Raw genomic sequence first — 20,691 nt, forward strand, 5'->3', positions numbered from 1 at the left:
TCGATAAAATCCCGTGACCTGGGGGTAGGCGTTGCAAGTTATGCCCTGGGGGCAGATATGGTTCTTGTGGATGGGTTGCTCTTATAAACTTCGAAGAAGGCTCATTTGATTTAAAATTGACAGTTCTAGTTCCCTTTTCAAGTGTCGAAAGAGATCCGACCGCAACTAGCCTTCCTAGCGCTTTCCCCCCAAATACATCCGATACAGATTTTGAGAAAGCTAATTTTTTTTTAAATATTTCGACCATAAAATAACAAAAGTCCAGGGCCAACACAACCCTCCAAAGCCCAGGGACAAGTGTTTTAAGTTATGCCACGTATAAGGTTTTTATGTAAGGGTTGGTCGCGTAAACTTCGAAGGTGGGACATTTGATTGGAAATTGTAAGTTCTAGTTAGCTTTTAATGAGTCAAAAGTTAGCGAAGGGCACCTGTCCTCCCTGACACAAACACCCTCTTTTCCCCAAATGCATCAATTGAAATTTTTTAGATAGACAGTTTGTTTGAAATAGTCCAACGATAAGTCAACATACTCCAGATCCAGGAGAAACGTTGTAACTAATGCCAAGGGACACGTAAGGCTTTCCTGGAAGAGGTGGTCTTCTCTAGCCTCCGGAGAAAGGATTGTAACTTATGTAAGTTGTCCATTATTAGAATATAAGGGTCTGTGAAAGGGGTGGTCGTATTAACGAACAGAAACTAATTGAAAAAAAAAACTTTCCGAAAAGGCAGTTTTCTAAAAAGAAGTAAAAGCCATACTAAACTTAAGATCAGAAGAAATAGAAACCTGCAATAGCTCAAGCTCAGAACAACCAGAAATCCCTATTAAAGAATAAGTGAAACCCTAAACCAACAGAAACTAATAGACAATCATAGCAAAAAACATACAACAGGTACTAATATAAATGAATAAATAAATCTCAAAACGAGTAAGGTTTAAGTTGAATCTGCAAATCAAGCATAAAAAATGAAAAAAATATTTGAGGCATAAATGAAACCCAAAACGAAGAGAAATTAAATAAACAATCATGGCAGACAAACAAACATGAGCTGCTAATATAAATGAGTAAATAAATATGAAAATGAGTGAAACTCAAAATTGAATGTGCAGATCAAGCTTGAAACGAACAAAAATCCATGCAAAGAAGAGTTTGGGTTTTGCCTTCTTCTTTCACTGTCAAAGTCTAAAACCTACTGCGCCATTGGTGCTTACTGAAAACGAATTATATTACAAATATTTTCTTTTCCAGTTATTGCAGCTTTGAAAATGAAAATAAATTACAGTGAAATAAAAACTTGAAGTGATGTCTTTCAAAAATTGATAGCATTATATATCAAACATTCTGTTTGATTTAATTTGTACTTTTCAAGACTGTTCAAGACACATAGAGTTTCACTCATTTTTATATTTATTTACTCATTTACATTAGTAACTATTGTTTGTTTCTTTGCTATGACTGTCTATTTAATTTCTGCAAAAGAGTTAAATTACACGTCTTGTTAAAAATTATTTGTGTTATATCACTGGATATATTTCTAATTAAATGTTTAAAGCCTTTTGATCACAAAAGTGACTTTTTTCTGAGATATACAGTATGCGATTATTCCATAATGAAATAAGAGATAAGTTCTTACCCCTTTCTTAAACATGAATAGTTAAGCAAAAACCAAAAAAAGACGACAATAAACGTTGCATACACATAGGCGTTAAAATTAAAATGAACAGAAATCATTGAGAAAATGAAGGGTACCCCACTCCATATTTACGTTGAAGTTTGACTTTTTATCCCAATTCTTGATCAACGACTATTCAGACACAAGAGAAGTAGAATTGAAATAAGAATTTGAAGAAGCTGGAGCATTTTTAAGCACTCTAGAACTTAAGCTTAAATTAGCCCTTGTCACATACAGTATTATTCCGGTTCATTTTAAGTTTTAATGCTGCATTTTTTGTTGTTGAAAATTCCTTTCTTTTGAACGGATACGACCTCTTTCAGGTTCAACAATGTTCCCTCCGACCAGCCCTTAAGATGGAAAACACCTTAAGAGGGTTAATCACTTTTCAGCAGAATTTAGCTTGAGATGGGTATTTTTCACTATCAGTTCAAAGCTTCAAGGCCAAAATTCACGAGGAAAAGACCTGCTGAGCTTGGAGAGAAAATTTATATTGATAGTAGACATGCAATTACGATAGCTCTATCATTGTTTTAAATGAACAACTTTCCATCCGTTGATGCTTTTGTTCTGTGCTTTCTTGCTGAGAAGACGTGGCAAGATCGTGAAAGTTACCCTGATTTATAAAGTCTGAACAAAAGCTGCCAGTCATCAGAAAATGAAAGAAAAAGTGGTACCAGTAAAAAGGAAAGCATGAAAGATTTATTGCGAATTAAATAAAAAAAAACAAGTTTTTTTAAATGAAAGTAAGGAGCGACATTAAAACTTAAAACGAACAGAAATTACTCCGTATATGAAAGGGGCTTTTCCTCCTCGACACCCCGCTCCTTACGCTAAAGTTTTTTATTGTTTTAAAAAGTAGAGTTGCGAGAAAGAATCAAACTTTAGCGCAAGGAGCGGGGTGTCGAGGAGGAAAAGCCCCTTTCATATACGGAGTAATTTCTGTTCGTTTTAAGTTTTAATGTCGCTCCTTACTTTCATTTATAAAAACTTGTTATTTTTTATTTAATTTCTGAAAGTTTTTGAATTAATGCATGTCTGATTTTGGCTCTCCGTACATAAATTACTAAAATGAAATTTGCATATTAATTCTTTTTTTGGCTAAATGGCTTTCTCTTAGTTTTGATCAGACGATTTTGAGAAATAAGGGGTGGGGAAGGAGGTCTAGTTGCCTTCCAATTTTTGGTTACTCAAAAAGGCAACTAGATCTTTTAATTTTTAACGAACGTTTTTATTAGTAAAAAAAAAAACGTAACTTAAGAATTAACTTACGTAACAAACGTACATAACTTACGTAACTTACATTACGTTTTATCCCAATTCTTTAAGAATGACCCCTGAATCAGAAAGGCCGTAGAATAAATAGTTGAAATTATTTAAAAAATTTTTAGCATAAAGAGCGAAGTATTTATCTCCTCCTAAACACCTCGCTCTTTATGCTAAAGCATTTTTAGAACCCTTCATATGCGTAATAATCTCTGTTCGTTTTAAGTTTTAATGCTTCTCCTTACTTTCAATTGAAAAAACTTTTTCATGTTTATATTTTCATTGTTTTTTTTTATAGTAATGCTAGAAAGTCCTGCGCCCTTTTCATTGAATTTCTCTTCCCCCATGAAATACTCCTCCAAGGAAAGATCCTCCCATATAGCCCCCTCCCCTGAACCCCACACCCAAACCAAAAAAATCCCCCTGATAACATCAGTACACTTCCCAGTAACCATTACTGTATGTAAACATTGGTCAAAGTTTGTAACTTGCAGCCCCTCCCCCAGGGACTGTGGGGGGTAAGTCATCCCCAAAGACATAGTTATTATGGTTTTCGACTATGCGGAACAAAATGGCTATCTCAAAATTTTGATCCGTTGACTTTGGGAAAAAAATGAGCGTGGGAGGGGGCCTAGGTGCCCTCCAATTTTTTTGGTCACTTAAAAAGGGCACTAGAACTTTTCATTTCCGTTAGAATGAGCCCTCTTGCAAAACTCTAGGACCACTTGGTCGATACGATGACCCCTGGGAAAAAAAAAAAAAAAAAAAAAAAAAACAAATAAACACGCACCCGTGATTTGTCTTCTGGCAAAAAATACGAAATTCCACATTTTTGTAGATTGGACCTTGAAATTTTTTCTATTGGGTTCTCTGATACGCTGAATGCGATGGTGTAATTTTCGTTAAGATCCTATGACTTTTAGGGGGTGTTACCCCCTATTTTCCAAAATAAGGCAAATTTTCTCAGGCTCGTAACTTTTGATGACAAAGACTAAATTTGATGAAACTTATATATTTAAAATCAGCATAAAAATCCGATTCTTTTGATATATCTTTTAGTATCGAAGTTCCGTTTTTTAGAGTTTCGTTTACTATTGAGCCGGGTCGCTCCTTACTACAGTTCGTTACCACGAACTGTCTGAAAACTGACAAATTTTATGCTGTCATTTCAAGAATTCTGCATCAAAGATATTTACATTTTATGTGTACTGCTGGTAGTGATATAAGGAGAAGAAGTAAGTTCAAGAGTAATATAATTCTTATATATCTGTCATCTATCGCCCTGGAACATTTCGTTCCTCCATTGCCTATTCTTCTTAGAATCATAATACTTTTTCCGCGTGGAAATCTGTCATAATAGTTTGCCGGCATCCTTTAAACAAGGATCTTTTAAGATACCCTTCGTTTCCATTAAAAAAGGTTTGAAAGAGACTTTTGAGACCATTTTAAATACAAGCCTTCTTTGGGACTACTAGTTCAGCAAGAATACGGTGGCTTATTTATTTATTTATGGAATTGAATACCCGTCTGTGAAATCTGGAAAAAAAAGAACCAAAATATGGAAAAAAAAGAAAAGAAAAAAAAAACAACAACAACCGTACACTAGAGGAACGATGGAAATCGTGAAAATTTATAGCCTAGTGCGAGACAAACGTCGACAAAATCAATCAAAATCCAACAAGAACATCAAATTTCAAATAGATCAAGGACAAAATAAGAACAAGAACAAAATCAAAACGAAACAAAACCAAGGATAAATTTAGAACAAAATCAAACGAAGCAAAAGCAAATTCACGCATACAGCATCAGCATATTAAAGACAGAGATAAAATAAACATAGATCCCAGCAATAAATACACGCAGCAAACCAAATTACTTAAATATTCATCAATTATTTGAAAGCTTGTCATAATCACTGCTTTAGTGCTAGCACCCATTCATATCGAGTAAGTTTTAACTTTGCGATTATGTTTTCCCATTCGCCTAGCAACTGAGGCTTCAGGGTCTTCTAATTATTTTTAACAACAATCTGTTAATTACTGTACTATGGAGGAACTCGGAGTAGATGTTTAGCAAACCGAAATTTTTTTATGCTGATCAATTTTTGTGAGCAGTTTCCTAAAGGGAGTAGCGTACGGTACGTGAGGAAGTGCCCTAGTATTATAAAGACTGACTTAGAAGAATCCAGTTAAACCGAAGTATGCTTGAAAAAATAAAAGCACAGGCTGATGGAATTCCACATTTGAGCTGATCAAGGAGAAACACGCGGGTGTAGTGGATTGTACTAAGGAACTAAGTTAACTATTTTCGAATTAAAAAGAATGATCCCAGAATTAGCAAAGTTGTGATGTAATGCAATTTTCTGGCATTAAGCTTGAAGAATTTCTAATAACTTCCGTGATTCGTTAAAGGGGTATTCAAAGTATCGTTGGCATACATACCAAAGACAGGATGATTGCAGACATAATCAAAAAGGATTGGCAGAGATCTTGAGCTTCGTTAATGGCGATGTGACTGCTCCTAGATGGGCCTCCTCTTTTACTGGAACAAATCTACTACATGGACCGGGTGGCATTCCCTTATCTGGTGGTAGCTTCAGGTGAATACGTAATACTGAACACAAATTCAAAGAAGGCAGCTAACAGCAGGATTTGCTCCTCGTTTAGTAGTTTTCAATTTTTTTATTTATCAATTGAATTTACATAGTTATTAATTCTAAATTATTTTTTATATCGTTAAATCAATATATTTTTGTCTTAATTGTTTTTACTTATCAAACCTGGATTACAGAACGGGTTCAAAATACTGTTCAGGTATTACTAACAATTTATAATTGCAATTTGTGGGTTTCAGTGTTTGATTTTTTTTTTTTTTTTTGAATAATGCGTTATTCAACCAACTTTAATGATGGCCTATTGTAGACGCAATACATGTTTTTTGTATAAGAAAAACAGAAGGAAGGGGAACAATAAATGATAAGGATAAAGGACAAAGATCCTCCAGAGCCATTGCTGGCGCATAGGGCGTCGAATCGACGTTACAGTTGCTGGGTGTTTTTACAGGAACAAGTAGCAAGCTTGTCGCCCAACCTTGCTGTGGCGGGGATCGAACCCTGGACCCCGTATTGCCAAGCAGAGCACCAATCCACTGTGCTACAACAGGTTAGCAATAAATGAGGCCCGTTGAATTTTGAACATTGTTTGTATGTTAATCGAAGATTGTTTTGTATAATATCTTTTCCATCCTTCCCCTTAGGTATATGGTTTCGAATATTTCACCAACTGCTAATAAACTGCTGAACTGCTAATAGTCAAATATTTACAAATTCCCTACAATAAATAAATAGCGTATTTCTACACCTTCAAGGGTCTTCAATCTGAATTTCGTTTTCAACCAGATGAAGAAAATATTAGTTCTTTTACTATGAAAATTCCTCTTCACCTCTTGACACTTGCAATTCTCCATTATCTCTAAGGACTTTCACACTCAGGACTAGATTAGCTGGTTGGACTCTCTCACTTACACCATCTGTATGCAAAATATTACTGTTCTTTTCATAGTCAATGATTTCATATAATTCTTAAATTTATAAGACCACACTGCTTTTCCATTTGCGTAAAATTGAGCAAAGAACACAAAACCAAAGCAAATGTTTATAATGAAACCATGGGTTCCTTTCCTCTGCAACAATCGGTGTATAAATGGGAATATTATAAAACAAAAACTCCCAGCACCGATGGTGATAACTTTAGAACACAAAACCAAAGCAAATGTTTATAATGAAACCATGGGTTCCTTTCCTCTGCAACAATCGGTGTACCGACAATAATGTGAATTTTTCTTATTTCATATATATATTTTTTTTTCGTTTTGTTTTAGTTGTCGTGGTTTTTTTGTGATGTCTTACAAAGTCTTAAATTGTCGGTTGTATTTTTTTTTCCGTTGAGAAAGGCTCCCGGACTTAGGGGCGAAACATTCGGAGTATTTTAATTTTTTCAGTTAAAGTGTAGGTTTTATATTTTATTTTTTGTTCACTGCTTTGTCGAAATTAAACCCGTTTTTTCCTTCCTCAATTTTTCATATAGATCTTTTTAAAAAGGGTGGACAAAAGTTAAGAACTTTCCAAAGATGGAAGAGACGAAGCGGCTTAAAGACCCTGTTTTCGCCGCTTTTACTAATATTTTTTGTTTCTGAAATAAATTTTGCAAATATTTCGTTTTAAAGGTTAGGTCATAGCTTCCATTCAAAGCGGTATCTCTATTTAAATACTCAGAGGCGACAAAAATTACCCTCATCTGGTAATCTACGAACTTGCTTGCGTGCCTAACATTTTGAGTGCTTAAGGAGGACACTCCCCTACTGTTTTCTTGTGGCTTTAAGAGGAATATAATCGAATATCAAAACCTATAGTTTCCAAATTTTAAAATCTTGACACGTTGATATCTCGATTTGCCAGAATTATTGATTATCAAACATCCTATATATATATATATATATATATATATATATATATATATATATATATATATATATATATATATATACATTTATTGGGGTATATATATATATATACCCCAAATAAAAACGAACGAATATTCACCATGATATTCCGCCTCGCATTTGTTTTCCTTGTAAGTGTTTTCCTTGCAAAAATTAATCCAAGGAAGTCGAGGCATGAAAGTTTGGATGAAGTAAATTCAACACCCAGAAAAAATAAAGTTCAGTAAAACTGGCTCAGAAAATTTCCTAGGATAGTCAAATAATCCTTACTTAAGGTTGGCGGATAACTCTTTATAGTTTTAGACGGGACAACTTTTTGAGTGAAAACTTACACAAAAGAACAATGGAAAGCGAGCCAGAGGGAGAATAGAAAAGTAGACGGATAAAACTTCATTTAAGTAGTTTTGAAGTGACTCGATAATTATCATGGATATTTTCCTGAATTGTCACTGTTATCGTAGTTATTCGTAACGTCGTTACCAATGTTGTTCATTGAAATAGTAGTCAACTTTGTTTTTCGTCTGTTTCATTGCCATCGATACCGTCTAAACTTGTCAACAATATAACCTGGCATTATTATTGTATAAATCTACATTGGTCCAATTAACTTTTCAGACGTAAATGCTGGTGTAGTCGGTATATACTGGTTATTGTTGTGTGTAACTATATTTATGCAGAATTTATCTTATTAAACAATCAATAATATCACACACATACACACACACACACATGTATATATATATATATATATATATATATATATATATATATATATATATATATATATATATATATATATATATATATATATATATATATGTATATGTATATATATATATATATGTATATATATATATATATATATATATATATATATATATATATATATATATATATATATATATATATATATATATGTATATATGTATATATATATATATATATATATATATATATATATATATATATAGATATATATATATATGTCAGTTATTTATCGAAAACGACAGCATATTATCAAGAAATTGCTATGCTTCCAGTTTTCTGTGTGAGAAAAAAAAACAACAAAAACATCTAGATTAGGTCTCAACTTCGGGAAAACTCGTCACCTCCTCCCTGCCACCTTAGCATCTATCTATATATATAAAAATAAGTTGTCTGTCTGTGTGTCTGTCTGTGGATCAGGTGACGTCATGTTTCTGTGTTGACTGACGTCATGAAATTAGTTGTCGTCATTTTTGCTTTGACGGTACCGTCATTAACGGTATTTAAGACATTTGTTCACGGAAAAATGTTTAATTGTAAAATGACTGAAGAACCTACAATGGCAACAGCCGAGGAAGCTGCTCAAAGAGTTTATGCCAAAAAACTTGCTGCTGATAGAGAAAGTAAGAAAAGAAATCGTTCCGAGGAATCACAAGAACAGCAAGAAAACAGGCTTGCGGCTAAAGAACGCAAAACCGCGCAGTTAGATGAAAATCCACCTGGACAGCGAGAGTCAAAACATATCAAAACTGAAAATGATAGCGATGATGATTGGGTTTAGGATTTTGACTTGGATAAGGTCATCAATGCCTACCAGATTTAAGTTAAAAAAACAAAGGTTCGTCGATATGTACTTCATAGTGACGCTGAAAAATAAAGAAGAAAAAGAAAACTGAAAAAAGAAAAAAGGTAAAAAACTAAAAAAAAACTAAAAAGAAAAAACACTCAAAGAGAAATTACAGACCGGGACACAAATGACGACCGAGACAGAGGGAATATAAGTGACGACCGGGAACCTCAAAGAGAAATTACAGACTGGGACACCCGGACACAAATCACGACCGGGACGCAGGGAATATAAATGACGACCGGGACACAGGGACACAACTACAACGGGGACGCCGGGGGCACAGGCGGGATTTATAAATGACGACCGGGACACAGGGATTGTCCGAATAGAAATTACAGACCGGGACACCGGGACACAAATGACGACCGGGACACCGGTACACAGGGAATATAAATGACGACCGGGACACTCAAAGAGAAATTACAAACTGGGACACCGGGACACAAATGACGACCGGGACACAGGGAATATAAATGACGACCGGGACACAGGGACACATCATTAGAATAATGAGGTATAGATCTGAATACGGATTGTTTTTCCCATGGACAATTATATGTTGCATGTTCAAGAGTCAGTAAACCTGACAATCTATTTATATGCACAGACAATAGGACAGCGAAGAATGTTGTATATACGCATGTTTTACGTAGTTAAAAACATATATTTATATCTATGTCTATTCACAGGTGGGACACAGGGACACAACTACAATGGCGCGTAACTAATATGGCGCGTAACGACTTACGCGCGCGGGGGGGCTTGGGGGGGCGCGAAGCGCCCCACCAACTAGGTGTTGGGGTGGCGCGAAGCGCCACCCCAACAGCTAGTTTCTTATAAATTGTTTGCACACAGAAATAAGAAAACTCCTTGACGGTTGAAAGTCTAGAGCGTAAGCAGGAGGAATTTAAAAACACTGTTTTCTCTCTCACAGATCAGGTATTTCAAAATTTTACAGGACGACATTCTCGTTCGATAGCTGTGAAGGGAGACTCGAATTTTTAATTACTTCGCATTAAATGCTTCGATTGTGGCAAAAAAACTATAATAATTAGTTGTATACCAGGGGACCTAGCTTTGCTCGATGATATTGTTAGTCTAATAAAATCTTCTAATAAGATTTCAGTTTTCAGGTGCGGAGAAATAATCTAGATAGTTAAAACTTCGGGAATTTTGTTTAGGCACTCAGTTAATTTTGTAAAAACTTTTTTTTATAAATGATGTTACAAATAGCTCAACCAATACCCTTATGGTTTTAATTTCTATAGCGAAGAAAATAATTGAAATAGTAGTTGTGTCGGGAAAAAAATTAAAAAAAAACTGTCTTTATTTTCACAAACGAAGCTCAGTCCCCTGGTATTCTGTATTTAAAAAAGAGCACCGAAATAAAATGGGAAAATTACTCAAGGAGTACGATAGTTAAGTTGTTTCCTGGGACAATGGATACTATGCGAAGAACGTGGTTAAAAAGTAATAAAAAAGTAGCGGCAGAACACGCTGGTTTTTGGGAGCGATATGGCACAATCGATCAGCTATATGCGGCCTATTAGATTGCTACATTAAGAAACAGGTAATTAAGATGGGATGTAGATTTAACATGACTTTCTTTCAGATTTAAATTAAGATTCGACAGCGCCAGGAGAAATCTGTTGATGAAGGAACGTCTGGATATTACTCAACAGTGTTTGCCTGCTGTGGTATTAATTGGAGCATAAGACGTAACGAAGTTTGTGGCTAAAGTAGCAAGAAAGTTCTCAGACACGATTTTTGGTCTAATCAGAAGGCAAATCAAGGGTGTGCTTTTATTCCAAGATTATTCTCAATTTATTTGAGCAATCTGTTGGAGTATTGTATGTCGGAGTATTAGAAATGGGCACCAAAAAAAATTGTTTATAAATGTAACAATTAAAAAGTTCCAAATGTGGGACAAGGAGGTACAGCACTAATCCTGTATACATGGATTAAAAGGGGCTCAGGAAAAAAAATAGGTATTTTGGTTCAGGAGTTGTGGGGATTAAGTTTCGTTATTTCGTAAGAATGAGAGAGGATGGTCAGCTATTTGGGTAATGAAAAAAATCTGTGGGTCATACTAGGGTACTAGTGGGTCATGTATAGCAATCAGGTCCTTGCTTTTGCCCAATGTATAGGGGTATCGGGAACCTTTTCAATTTTGTAAGGGAATGTAAATCTGGTGCAATTAAGTAAATAATTTTCGGGGAAAGTTTTATTGATACAACTGATGACTAAATTAGGATTTGGGTAAATCTTAAATCTAGGAAAATTCTTGAAACTAGGAGTCAACCAAATAGCTCTTTTTCTGCATGTCAAAGTAGTTCATGCGTTTGATATTCAATGCTGCTGACCATTGTATTGATTTTGTCTTTTATCCTTGGCTCTTGCACAAAAAAAGAAAATCACCACCAAGTTTTTATATTATTAAGGTCTGACCTGTTCAATTTAGAAACGTGAAATATTTTGGGCAGGACTATACACTATATAGATTTTAAAAAATCCATCGAAAATTGTGCTCAAATCGATCCCCTATCTTAGCAAGTTGTATCCATGATAATCTGCTACACCACCAATGCATATCTAATTACGTAAGTAATTTCTAGCTAAAGTATTTGCAGGTCAGGGATTAATATTGGACCTAAATTTCTACCTCCCCACTAAAAATTAAGTAAACAGAATTCAAATGAAAATAAATACAAATTCAAAAAGTTAAAACGAACATTAAGTATCTTGTGTACAAGGGGCATTACTTCTCCCGTCAGCACTCCACTCTATATAGTAAAGTATAACTAGCAACTTCCAAAAAACTTTTTACGGTGCAAAAAACTTAGCCAGTTGGTACTTCCATGTTCTTTATTTACTGATTGCATTCGAAACATTAGAACTGAAAGTTATATTCGTACTAAATTCAACTATAGGTACATGTAAAGAATCGTCAGCGAATAAAATTGAGTGCTTTAAATGTAACCATAGTTATCAGTTTTGCGATGACTACACCGTAATTTTACAGTTTTTTACTGGTCGATTTAGTATTTACCGTATTTTTTTTACCGATTGTTAAAACACTCAGTAGATAATCCTTTGTTACTGTGCACTTATTCAATAATTTATAGCTGTTGGTAAAACCATACAAACCGTCTATGGTAACCATTTATTTTGCATAATATGCCTAAATCTTTAGCAGCCAATGTGCTTCCACACGGCAGTAGGGGACATGAAAGTCGGAAGCAATATGCATAGATTTTCAAGAGGCTCTAGACTAACGTCAAATCTTTGAATTATGGCTCCATGGTGCAAAGGCCTCCCTATTCGGATGAGCAGTTGCTGTAGCAAGGCCTCTTTTGTTACTTAAAGAGGGTATTGGATTTTATATTTCCATTAGAAAGGGGTCTCTGTAGATATTCTCTGTAGACATTAAACTTTGAGAAACCTGCTCTGGTTCTTCTAGCTCTTACGAGGGGTGCTGTTCGAAATTTAGCTCGACAATGTTCAGACCTCTCTTTACAGATGAGTTGTTGTTGTGACACGACCTCTTTTGTCACTTAAAGACGGCGTTGAAATTTTATATTTCCATTAGAAGGGGCTTTGTGTAGACATTCTCAGTAGACATTGAACCTTACAAAGGGCGCTCTGGTTCCTTTAGCCCTTAGGAGGGATACTCTGCAAACTTTAGCTCGAAAGTGTTAAGACCTCTCTAAACAGATGAGTTGTTGCTATAGCACAACTTCTTTTGTTGCTTAAAGGGGGCATTGAAATTATGTTTCAATTAGAAGTAGCTTTCCGTAGATATTATCTGTAGACATTAAACTTTACGAAGGGTCCTCTGGTTCTTTAAGCTCTTATTGGGAATGCTATACGAAATTTAGCTCGATAGTGTTAAGACCTCTCTACACAGATAAGTTGTTGCTGTGGCACAGCCTCCTTTGTTAATTAAAGGGGGCATTGAAACTTTATATTTCCATTAGAAAGAGCGTTCTGTAGATATTCTCTGTAGACATTAAACCTTACGAAGGGTGCTCGGGTTCTTTAAGCTCTAATGAGGGATGCTATGCGAAATTTAGCTCGATAGTGTTAAGATCTCTCTACGGAGATGATTTGTTGCTGTAGCACAACCTCTTTTGATGCTTAAAGGGGGCATTGAAAATTTTAACTTCCATTAGAAGGAGTTTTCTGTAGATATCCTCTGTAGACTTTAAACTTTACGAAGGTTGCTCGGGTTCTTTTTGCTCTTACGAGGAATGATCTTCGAAATTTGTCTCGATAGTGTTAAATCCTTCTATACAAATGAGCTGTGGCTTTGGCACGACCTCTTTTGGCGCTAAAAGGAGGATTAAAATTTATATTTCCATTAGAAGGAGTTTTCTGTAGATATTCTCTGTAGACATTAAATTTTAAGATAGATACTCGGGTTCTTTTAGCTCTTACGAGGGATACTCTTCAAAATTTAGCTCGATAGTGTTAAGACCTCTCTACAAAGACAAGTTGTTGCTGTCGCATGACCTCTTTTGCTGCTTAAAGGTAGCATTGAAATTTAAATTTCCATTAGAAGGAGCTTTCTGTAGATATACTCTGTAGACATTAAACCTTACGAAGGGTGATCGATTTCTTTTAGCTCTTACGAGGGATGCTCTTCGAAAATTTAGCTTGAGAGTGTTCACACCTCTCTATACATATGAGTTGTTGCTCTAATACGACCACTTTTGTTGCTAAAAGGAGGTAATGAAATTTTATATTTCCATTAGAAGGAGCTTTCTGTATATATTCTCTGTAGACATTAAAGCTTACGAAGGATGATCGATTTCTTTTAGCTCTTACGAGGGATGCTCTTCGAAAATTTAGCTTGAGAGTGTTCACACCTCTCTATACATATGAGTTGTTGCTCTAATACGACCACTTTTGTTGCTAAAAGGAGGTAATGAAATTTTATATTTCCATTAGAAGGAGCTTTCTGTATATATTCTCTGTAGACATTAAACCTTACGAAGGATGATCGATTTCTTTTAGCCCTTACGAGGGATGCTCTTCGAAATTCAGCTTAACAGTGTTCAGACCTCTCTATACAGATATGTTGTTGCTGTGGCACAACCTCTTTTTTCGCTTAAAAGGGGGCATTGAAATTTTATATTTCCATTAGAAGGAGCTTTCTGTAGATATTACCTGCAGACATTAAACCTTACGAAGGGTTCTCAGGTTCATTTTAGCTGTTATTCCTCTTATGCGGGATGCTCTAGGAAATTTAGCTCGATAGCGTTAAGACCTCTCTATACAGATGAGTTGTTGCTGTGGCACGACCTCTTTTGTCACTTAAAGTGGGGATTGAAATTTTATATTTCCATTAGAAGGAGCTTTCCGCAGATATTTTCTGTAGACATCAAACCATACGAAGGGCGATCGATTTCTTTTAGCTCTTACCAGGGATGCTCTTTAAAATTTACTTCGACAGTGTTCAGACCTCTCTATACAAATGAGTTGTTGCTATGGCACAACCCCGTTTGTTGTTTAAAGGGGGCATTGAAATATTATATTTCCATTAGAAGGAGCTTTCTGTAGATATACTCTGTAGACATTAAAGCTTATGAAGGGTGTTCGGGTTCTTTTAGTTGTTATCCCTCTTATGAGGGGTTCTCTACGAAATTTAGCTCGATAGTGTTAAGACCTCTCTAAACAGATGAGTTGTAGCTGTGGCACGACCTATTTTGTTGCTTAAAGTGGGAATTGAAATTTCATATTTCTATTAGAAGGAGCTTTCTGTAGATATTCTCTGTAGACATTAAACCTTACTAAGGATGCTCGAGTTCTTTTAGCTCTTATGATAGATACTCTGTGAAATTTAGCTCGATAGTGTTAAGACCTTTCTATACAGATGAGTTTTTGCTGTGGCATGACCCCTTTTGTTGCTTAAAGGGGCATTGAAATTCTATTTTTCCATTAGAAGGAGCTTTCTGTAGATAGGCTCTGTAGAGATTAAAGCTTACGACGTGCTCTGGTTCTTTTAGCTCTTACGGGGGATGCTTTTCGAAATTTAACTCTATAGTTTTAAGTCCCTCTACAGAGACAAGTTGTTGCTGTGGCACGACCTCTTTTGTTGCTTTTGCCGCTTAAAGGGGGCATTGAAATTTTATATTTCCATTAGAAGGAGCTTTCTGTAAATGTTCTCTGTAGACATTAAACCTTACGATGGGTTCTCGGGTTCTTTCAGCTCTTAAGAGGGATGCTTTTCGAAATTTATCTTGCTCATGTTCAGACCTATCTATAAAGATGAGCTGTTGCTGTCGCACGATCTCTTTTGTTGTTAAAAGGGGGCATTAAAATTTAAATTTCCATTATAAGGAGTTTTCTGTAGATATTCTCTGTAGACATTAAATCTTACGAAGGGTACTCGGGTTTTTTAAACTCTAATGAGGGATGGTATACGAAATTTAGCTTGATAGTGTTAAGACCTCTTTACAAATATGCGTTGTTGCTGTGGCATGACCTATTTATTTGCTTAAAAAGGGCACTGAAATTTATATTTCCTTTAGAAGGAGCTTTCTGTAGATATTCTCTGTAGTCATTTAACCTTACGAAGGGTGATTGGGTTATTTTAGCTCTTACGAAGGATGCTCTTTGAAATTTAGCTCGACAATGACCAGACCTCTCTATATAGATAAGTTGTTAATGTTGCATGAACTCTTTTGTTGCTTTAAGGTGGCATTCAAATTTTCTATATCCATTAGAAGGAGCTTTCTGTAGATATTGCTCAGTAGAAATTAAACCTTATGAAGGGTGCTCGGCTTCTTTTAGCTTTTATATGGGAATTGAGTTAACTTGAATTAATGCTCCTGCCGAAATGCTTCCAGCGTCGAAAGTGATGGTACATTGCGCCTCCATTTAGAACGGTCTCTTGCAAGGATGTGGATATCCTCCTGAATATTTGCCATGGCTAGGAAGGCAGCAGGCGTGTCCTTCCATCTGGTTGGGGGACGACCTCTTGGGCGTTTCCCGCCATGTAGAACAGGATCAAAGTAGAAAACTGTCCGTGCGGGACTGTCGAGGGGCATACAAAGGAGGTGTACGTACCAACGTAGTGTTCGCTGGGCAAGTTGTACTGAGGAGGGCGTTTGAGCAGTTGATGCCAGGAGGTTCTCGCTGCTAACGAAATCGTTCCAGCATAGTACTTCAATGCGGTGAAGATGTTTTGTTCGGGCTATATTTACGGTGCTAAGTACAGACTGAGTGGATGGTCCGGTTTCGGCTCCGTAAATAGGCACGGATCCCACCGAAGCATTGTATATGCACATCTTGGTCCTACAGCTGATAGAAGGTTTCCTCCAGAGGGCACTAAGTCTTCTCACCACTGCTGAGGCTTTGACGATTCGGTCCATTAGATCTTTCAGGATTGACCCGTCATTTGAGAGGAAAGAGCCAAGGTATGCAAATTCTCAAGCAACCTCAGCTGGTTTGTCACCGACCATTAGCACTGCCGGGGTAGTAATGTAGAACAGGATCAAAATAGAAAACTGTCCGTGCAGGACTGTCGAGGGGCATACAAAGGAGGTGTACGTACCAACGTAGTGTTCGCTGGGCAAGTTGTACTGAGAAGGGCGTTTGAGCAGTTGACGCCAGGAGGTTCTCGTTGCTAACGAAATCGTTCCAGCATAGTACTTCAATGCGGTGAAGATGTTTTGTTCGGGCTATATTTACGGTGCTAAGTACAGACTGAGTGGATGGTCCGGTTTCGGCTCCGTAAATAGGCACGGATTCCACCGAAGCATTGTATATGCACATCTTGGTCCTGCAGCTGATAGAAGGTTTCCTCCAGAGGGCACTAAGTCTTCTCACCACTGCTGAGGCTTTGGCGATTCGGTCCATTAGATCTTTCAGGATTGACCCGTCATTTGAGAGGAAAGAGCCAAGGTATGCAAATTCTCAAGCAACCTCAGCTGGTTTGTCACCGACCATTAGCACTGCCGGGGGAAGCGGTGAGTTACGGGGTTCGACAAACATCACTTTTGTCTTCTGCCAGTTAATCGACAGCTTTATCTTTAAGGCTTCATCAGCAAGGATAGGTAGGGCTTCTGTAAGTTTCGACAGTGAATCAGAGACAAGAGAAAGGTAATCGACATAGTCAGCATCTTAAAGTACTCTATCGCCGTACTTCAATCCAAACTGGAGGCAGTTTATGGTCCGATTCATAATGTAGTCGATGACATAATTAAAGAGCTTTGGAGCAACAGCACAGCCATGACGGACTCCAGTATTGATTCCAAACGATGGACTACGTCTGCCATTGACTTGCACATAGCTCTCAGTCCCTTCATGGAGCTTATTGAAAAGGCTGCAGTACTTCGCTGGTACTCCCGTTGATTTCAGTATGAGCCAGAGTGATTGCCGGTCGACAGAATCGAAAGCAGCCTTGAAATCCACAAAGGCAACATATGCCTTTTGTTGAGGTTCTCGAGTCTTCTCTGCCAGCTGACGCATTGTAAATATTTGATCCACGGTAGACCTTCCTGGCATGAAGCCAGCCTGTTGGATTCTGTGTTAGCTTCTGAGGAAAGTGGTACAGCAGTCCAAGAGGGTCATAACGAAGAGCTTCCCGGGCACAGAGAGTGATGCCACGATAGTTGGAGCAGATTCTGCGACTGCCTTCCCGTTTCCAAACAGGTAGAATGATGCCCGTTCGCCAGTCTTTTGGAATCCTTTCTGTACGAAACACTGGAGAACAGTACTTGGAGCCAGAGAAGAGTCGCTATCCCACCATATTTCAGCAGTTCTGCAGGGAACCGCAGATTCCAGGGGCTCGGTAGTTTTTCATCCGTTTCAGAGATTTCAGGATTTCTGTAGAGATGAAAGGGTGCTGCACACTCTCACACGGGGCCTCAGGGGTGTTAGATGCGATTTGAAGAAGGCCAGCATCGGGCTGGCTAACACAATCCAGGTTTAGTTGTGAGGAGAAGTGATCCTTCCAGGCAGACAATTGAGATCACAATAAATGTGATAGGGCCTAAAGAAGATGGCTTTCCATCTTTTAAGATCTTGAAGGTGTTTGTATAGAGCGCATGTGTCACCCTTTTTGGCGGTCTCCTCAAGATTGACAGCCTTTTTCTCGGTAAACTGCCTTCTGTCTCTGCGGAGGAATTTTTTTCTTACGCCTTTCAGACATATGTATGTAACCATTTCCATCGCTAGGTGTGCTTTGTGACGCTGTTTAATGACATATAGAGTTTCCTGCGATATCCAGGACTTTTTTCTGGTCTTCAGACGACCGATAGTGCTTTCGGCGAAAAGCAATACACCGTTTTTGAATAGTTGGCAGGCTTCTGTTAGTATCTTGTCTTATGTCTGCTCATAAGAAAGGAGGGGAGGCACCTCCTGGTCCGAGAGTCTAACACAAGTGCGACTCCATTGGTTTTGGTTCTCTGATCACCCGACTAGATTAGGTGATAGCCTTCACCAATGTCTTCAGAATCGTTTCCTATAAGGCGAGCTTCAGTTACGCCTGCTACAGCCACACCAACACGCTTAAGTTCTAGCGCAAGCATTGGCTTCGCTCAACGTAGGTTAATGGTCAGAACATTCCCGGTGGCCAGGCAAAGACTATTATAATAAAGAATACACTGAAAGTAAGGAGCAACAATAAAACTTAAAACTAACAGAAATAATTCCGTATGAGAAGGGTTTCCTCCTCATCAATAAGTTGCTCTTTCCGCTAAAGTTTGACAGTCCCAATTTTTTAAGAACGACCACTGAGACACTGGGGTCAATTTAATTTGAATAGGAAGCATTTTTTTTAAAGTGTTAACAAATTTAGAGAAAAGAGCAAGGTATTGAGGACGGGTAAACCCTTCTTATACGGCACAATTTCTGTCTGTTGTGAGTTTTAATGTTGCTCCTGACTTTTAGTTACAAATCTTGTCTTTTTATTTAATTTCTGATCGTTTTATAAATAAGGCTGGGACATCTGGCTCCCCTCCATGTAAAATTTCCTTCCCTATGAGCAAGTTTCTCCATGGAGAGATACTACAACGTAATACACCCGAACCCCCCCCCCACCAGAAAAATAACCCCTGAAAACGTCTGTATACTTCCCAATAACCAATGCTATATGTAAGCAATGGGCAAAGTTCAGAACTTGTAAAAGTTCCCCTGGGACCGTGGGGGGTTAAGTTATCCTCAAAAGCATAGTTATTAGATTTTTTGACTATGCTGAACAAAAGGGCCATCTCAAAATTTTTATCGGGTGACTTTGGGAAAAAATGAGCATGGGAGGGGGCCCAATATTTTCGGTCACTTAAAAAGAGCACCACAACTTTTGATTTCCAGTCAAATGAGCCCTCTATCGATCTTCTATGATCATTGGTTCGGTATGATCACCCCTGAGGGGAAAAGACAAACAAAAAACAAATAAACGCGCATCCGTGATCTTTCTTCTGGCAAAAAATGCAAAATTCCACATTTTTGTACATAGGAGCATGAAACCTATACAGTAGGGTTTTCTGGTATTCTGAATATGATGGAGGGATTTTCATTAAGATCACTTGATGTTTTGGGGGTGTTTTGCCACTTTCCAAAAATTGGGCAAATTTTCTTTGACTTGTAACTTTTGATGGGTAACAGATATTGAAGAAGCATCAAAATTAAATTTTTTTGATGTATCTATTGTTAATAAGATCATTTAGAGTTTCAGGTACTATTGAGCCACATCGCTTCTTACTTACAGTTTGTTACCACGAACTGGTTGAAAGAGCAGTAAAAGTATTAAATTTGGTATTTTTGCACAATTCCTTTATAGAATAGTTTTCTTAAATATCGCCATCTTATTTTGCAAATTATTCGTAAATTATTATGATAATACCTTTGACTGGGAAACTCTGAATTTAATAATTATTAAAAGCAATTCGTCAGAATGTTAAAAAATAGTTGATTTGGCGACATATCTTTGCAAATTCAGCCTTACCAACGCCCCGCTTTGGTAATTAATCTCTGTCGGCACTTATTTGGGTTTTTACTACTTTTTTTCTACCAGATACACAAAGCAAACATAGAGAAAATAAAAAGTGAAAGACCTGACTAGATCTACGTACCTAATATTGCCATAACAATATCTTCCTTTAATATCTCAATCGATCCTCTTGAAATAAAATACAAGCATGACAAGACGTCCCCACGGTGAACCAGTGTATCTCCTGGGGGAGCGTGGGTGGTTTTAAACTTCATTGACAACGCTCTAAAAAGGCAAAAGTAGGTTTAACAGAGCCTTTCAAGTGCCAATCTGAAGAAATCCAATATTCATCATTCTTTTCCACACCTTTTGCTGGTTTTAGTGTCACGGTATTTGATTGACTTATTGATTTAAGTTACCCCTAATGACCCAGTCATTAAAATAAAATACAAATCAGGAGGGATAAGCTTTAAAAAAATGCATAGGACAACTACACAAAACTAAACTGTATCCAAGGCAGGACTGCTGCTCACCTCCCTAAACCTGCCGCAGGGTCCAGAAATGATAGAAACTCACTTAGATTACAATTCATTTTGCTTCAAATAAACACTAATATTAGAACTTTTAGTAAAACAGTTGACAAGGCAATGGATCATTCCTGGAAAGTATACAAGAGAAGACTTTGGAACAACGCTTGTCTACC

General features: G+C 37.1%; 1 protein-coding gene across 2 annotated transcripts in view; it reads right to left on the minus strand.

Moving 5' to 3' along the window:
- Positions 1-20,691, minus strand: part of LOC136043058 (potassium voltage-gated channel subfamily H member 7-like) — a 159,682-nt gene that overhangs the window by 52,579 nt on the left and 86,412 nt on the right. For both annotated transcript variants that reach the window (XR_010621539.1, XM_065727962.1), the window contains exon 7: positions 20,131-20,273. Coding sequence is in view for 1 of the 2 variants with exons in the window: in XM_065727962.1 (XP_065584034.1) it covers positions 20,131-20,273 (143 nt within the window). In the remaining variant the exon portion in view is untranslated. The remainder of the gene's footprint in view (positions 1-20,130; positions 20,274-20,691) is intronic.

The sequence above is a fragment of the Artemia franciscana genome, unplaced genomic scaffold (assembly GCF_032884065.1).
Source record: "Artemia franciscana unplaced genomic scaffold, ASM3288406v1 Scaffold_289, whole genome shotgun sequence".
Classification (NCBI taxonomy): Eukaryota; Metazoa; Arthropoda; class Branchiopoda; order Anostraca; family Artemiidae; genus Artemia; species Artemia franciscana.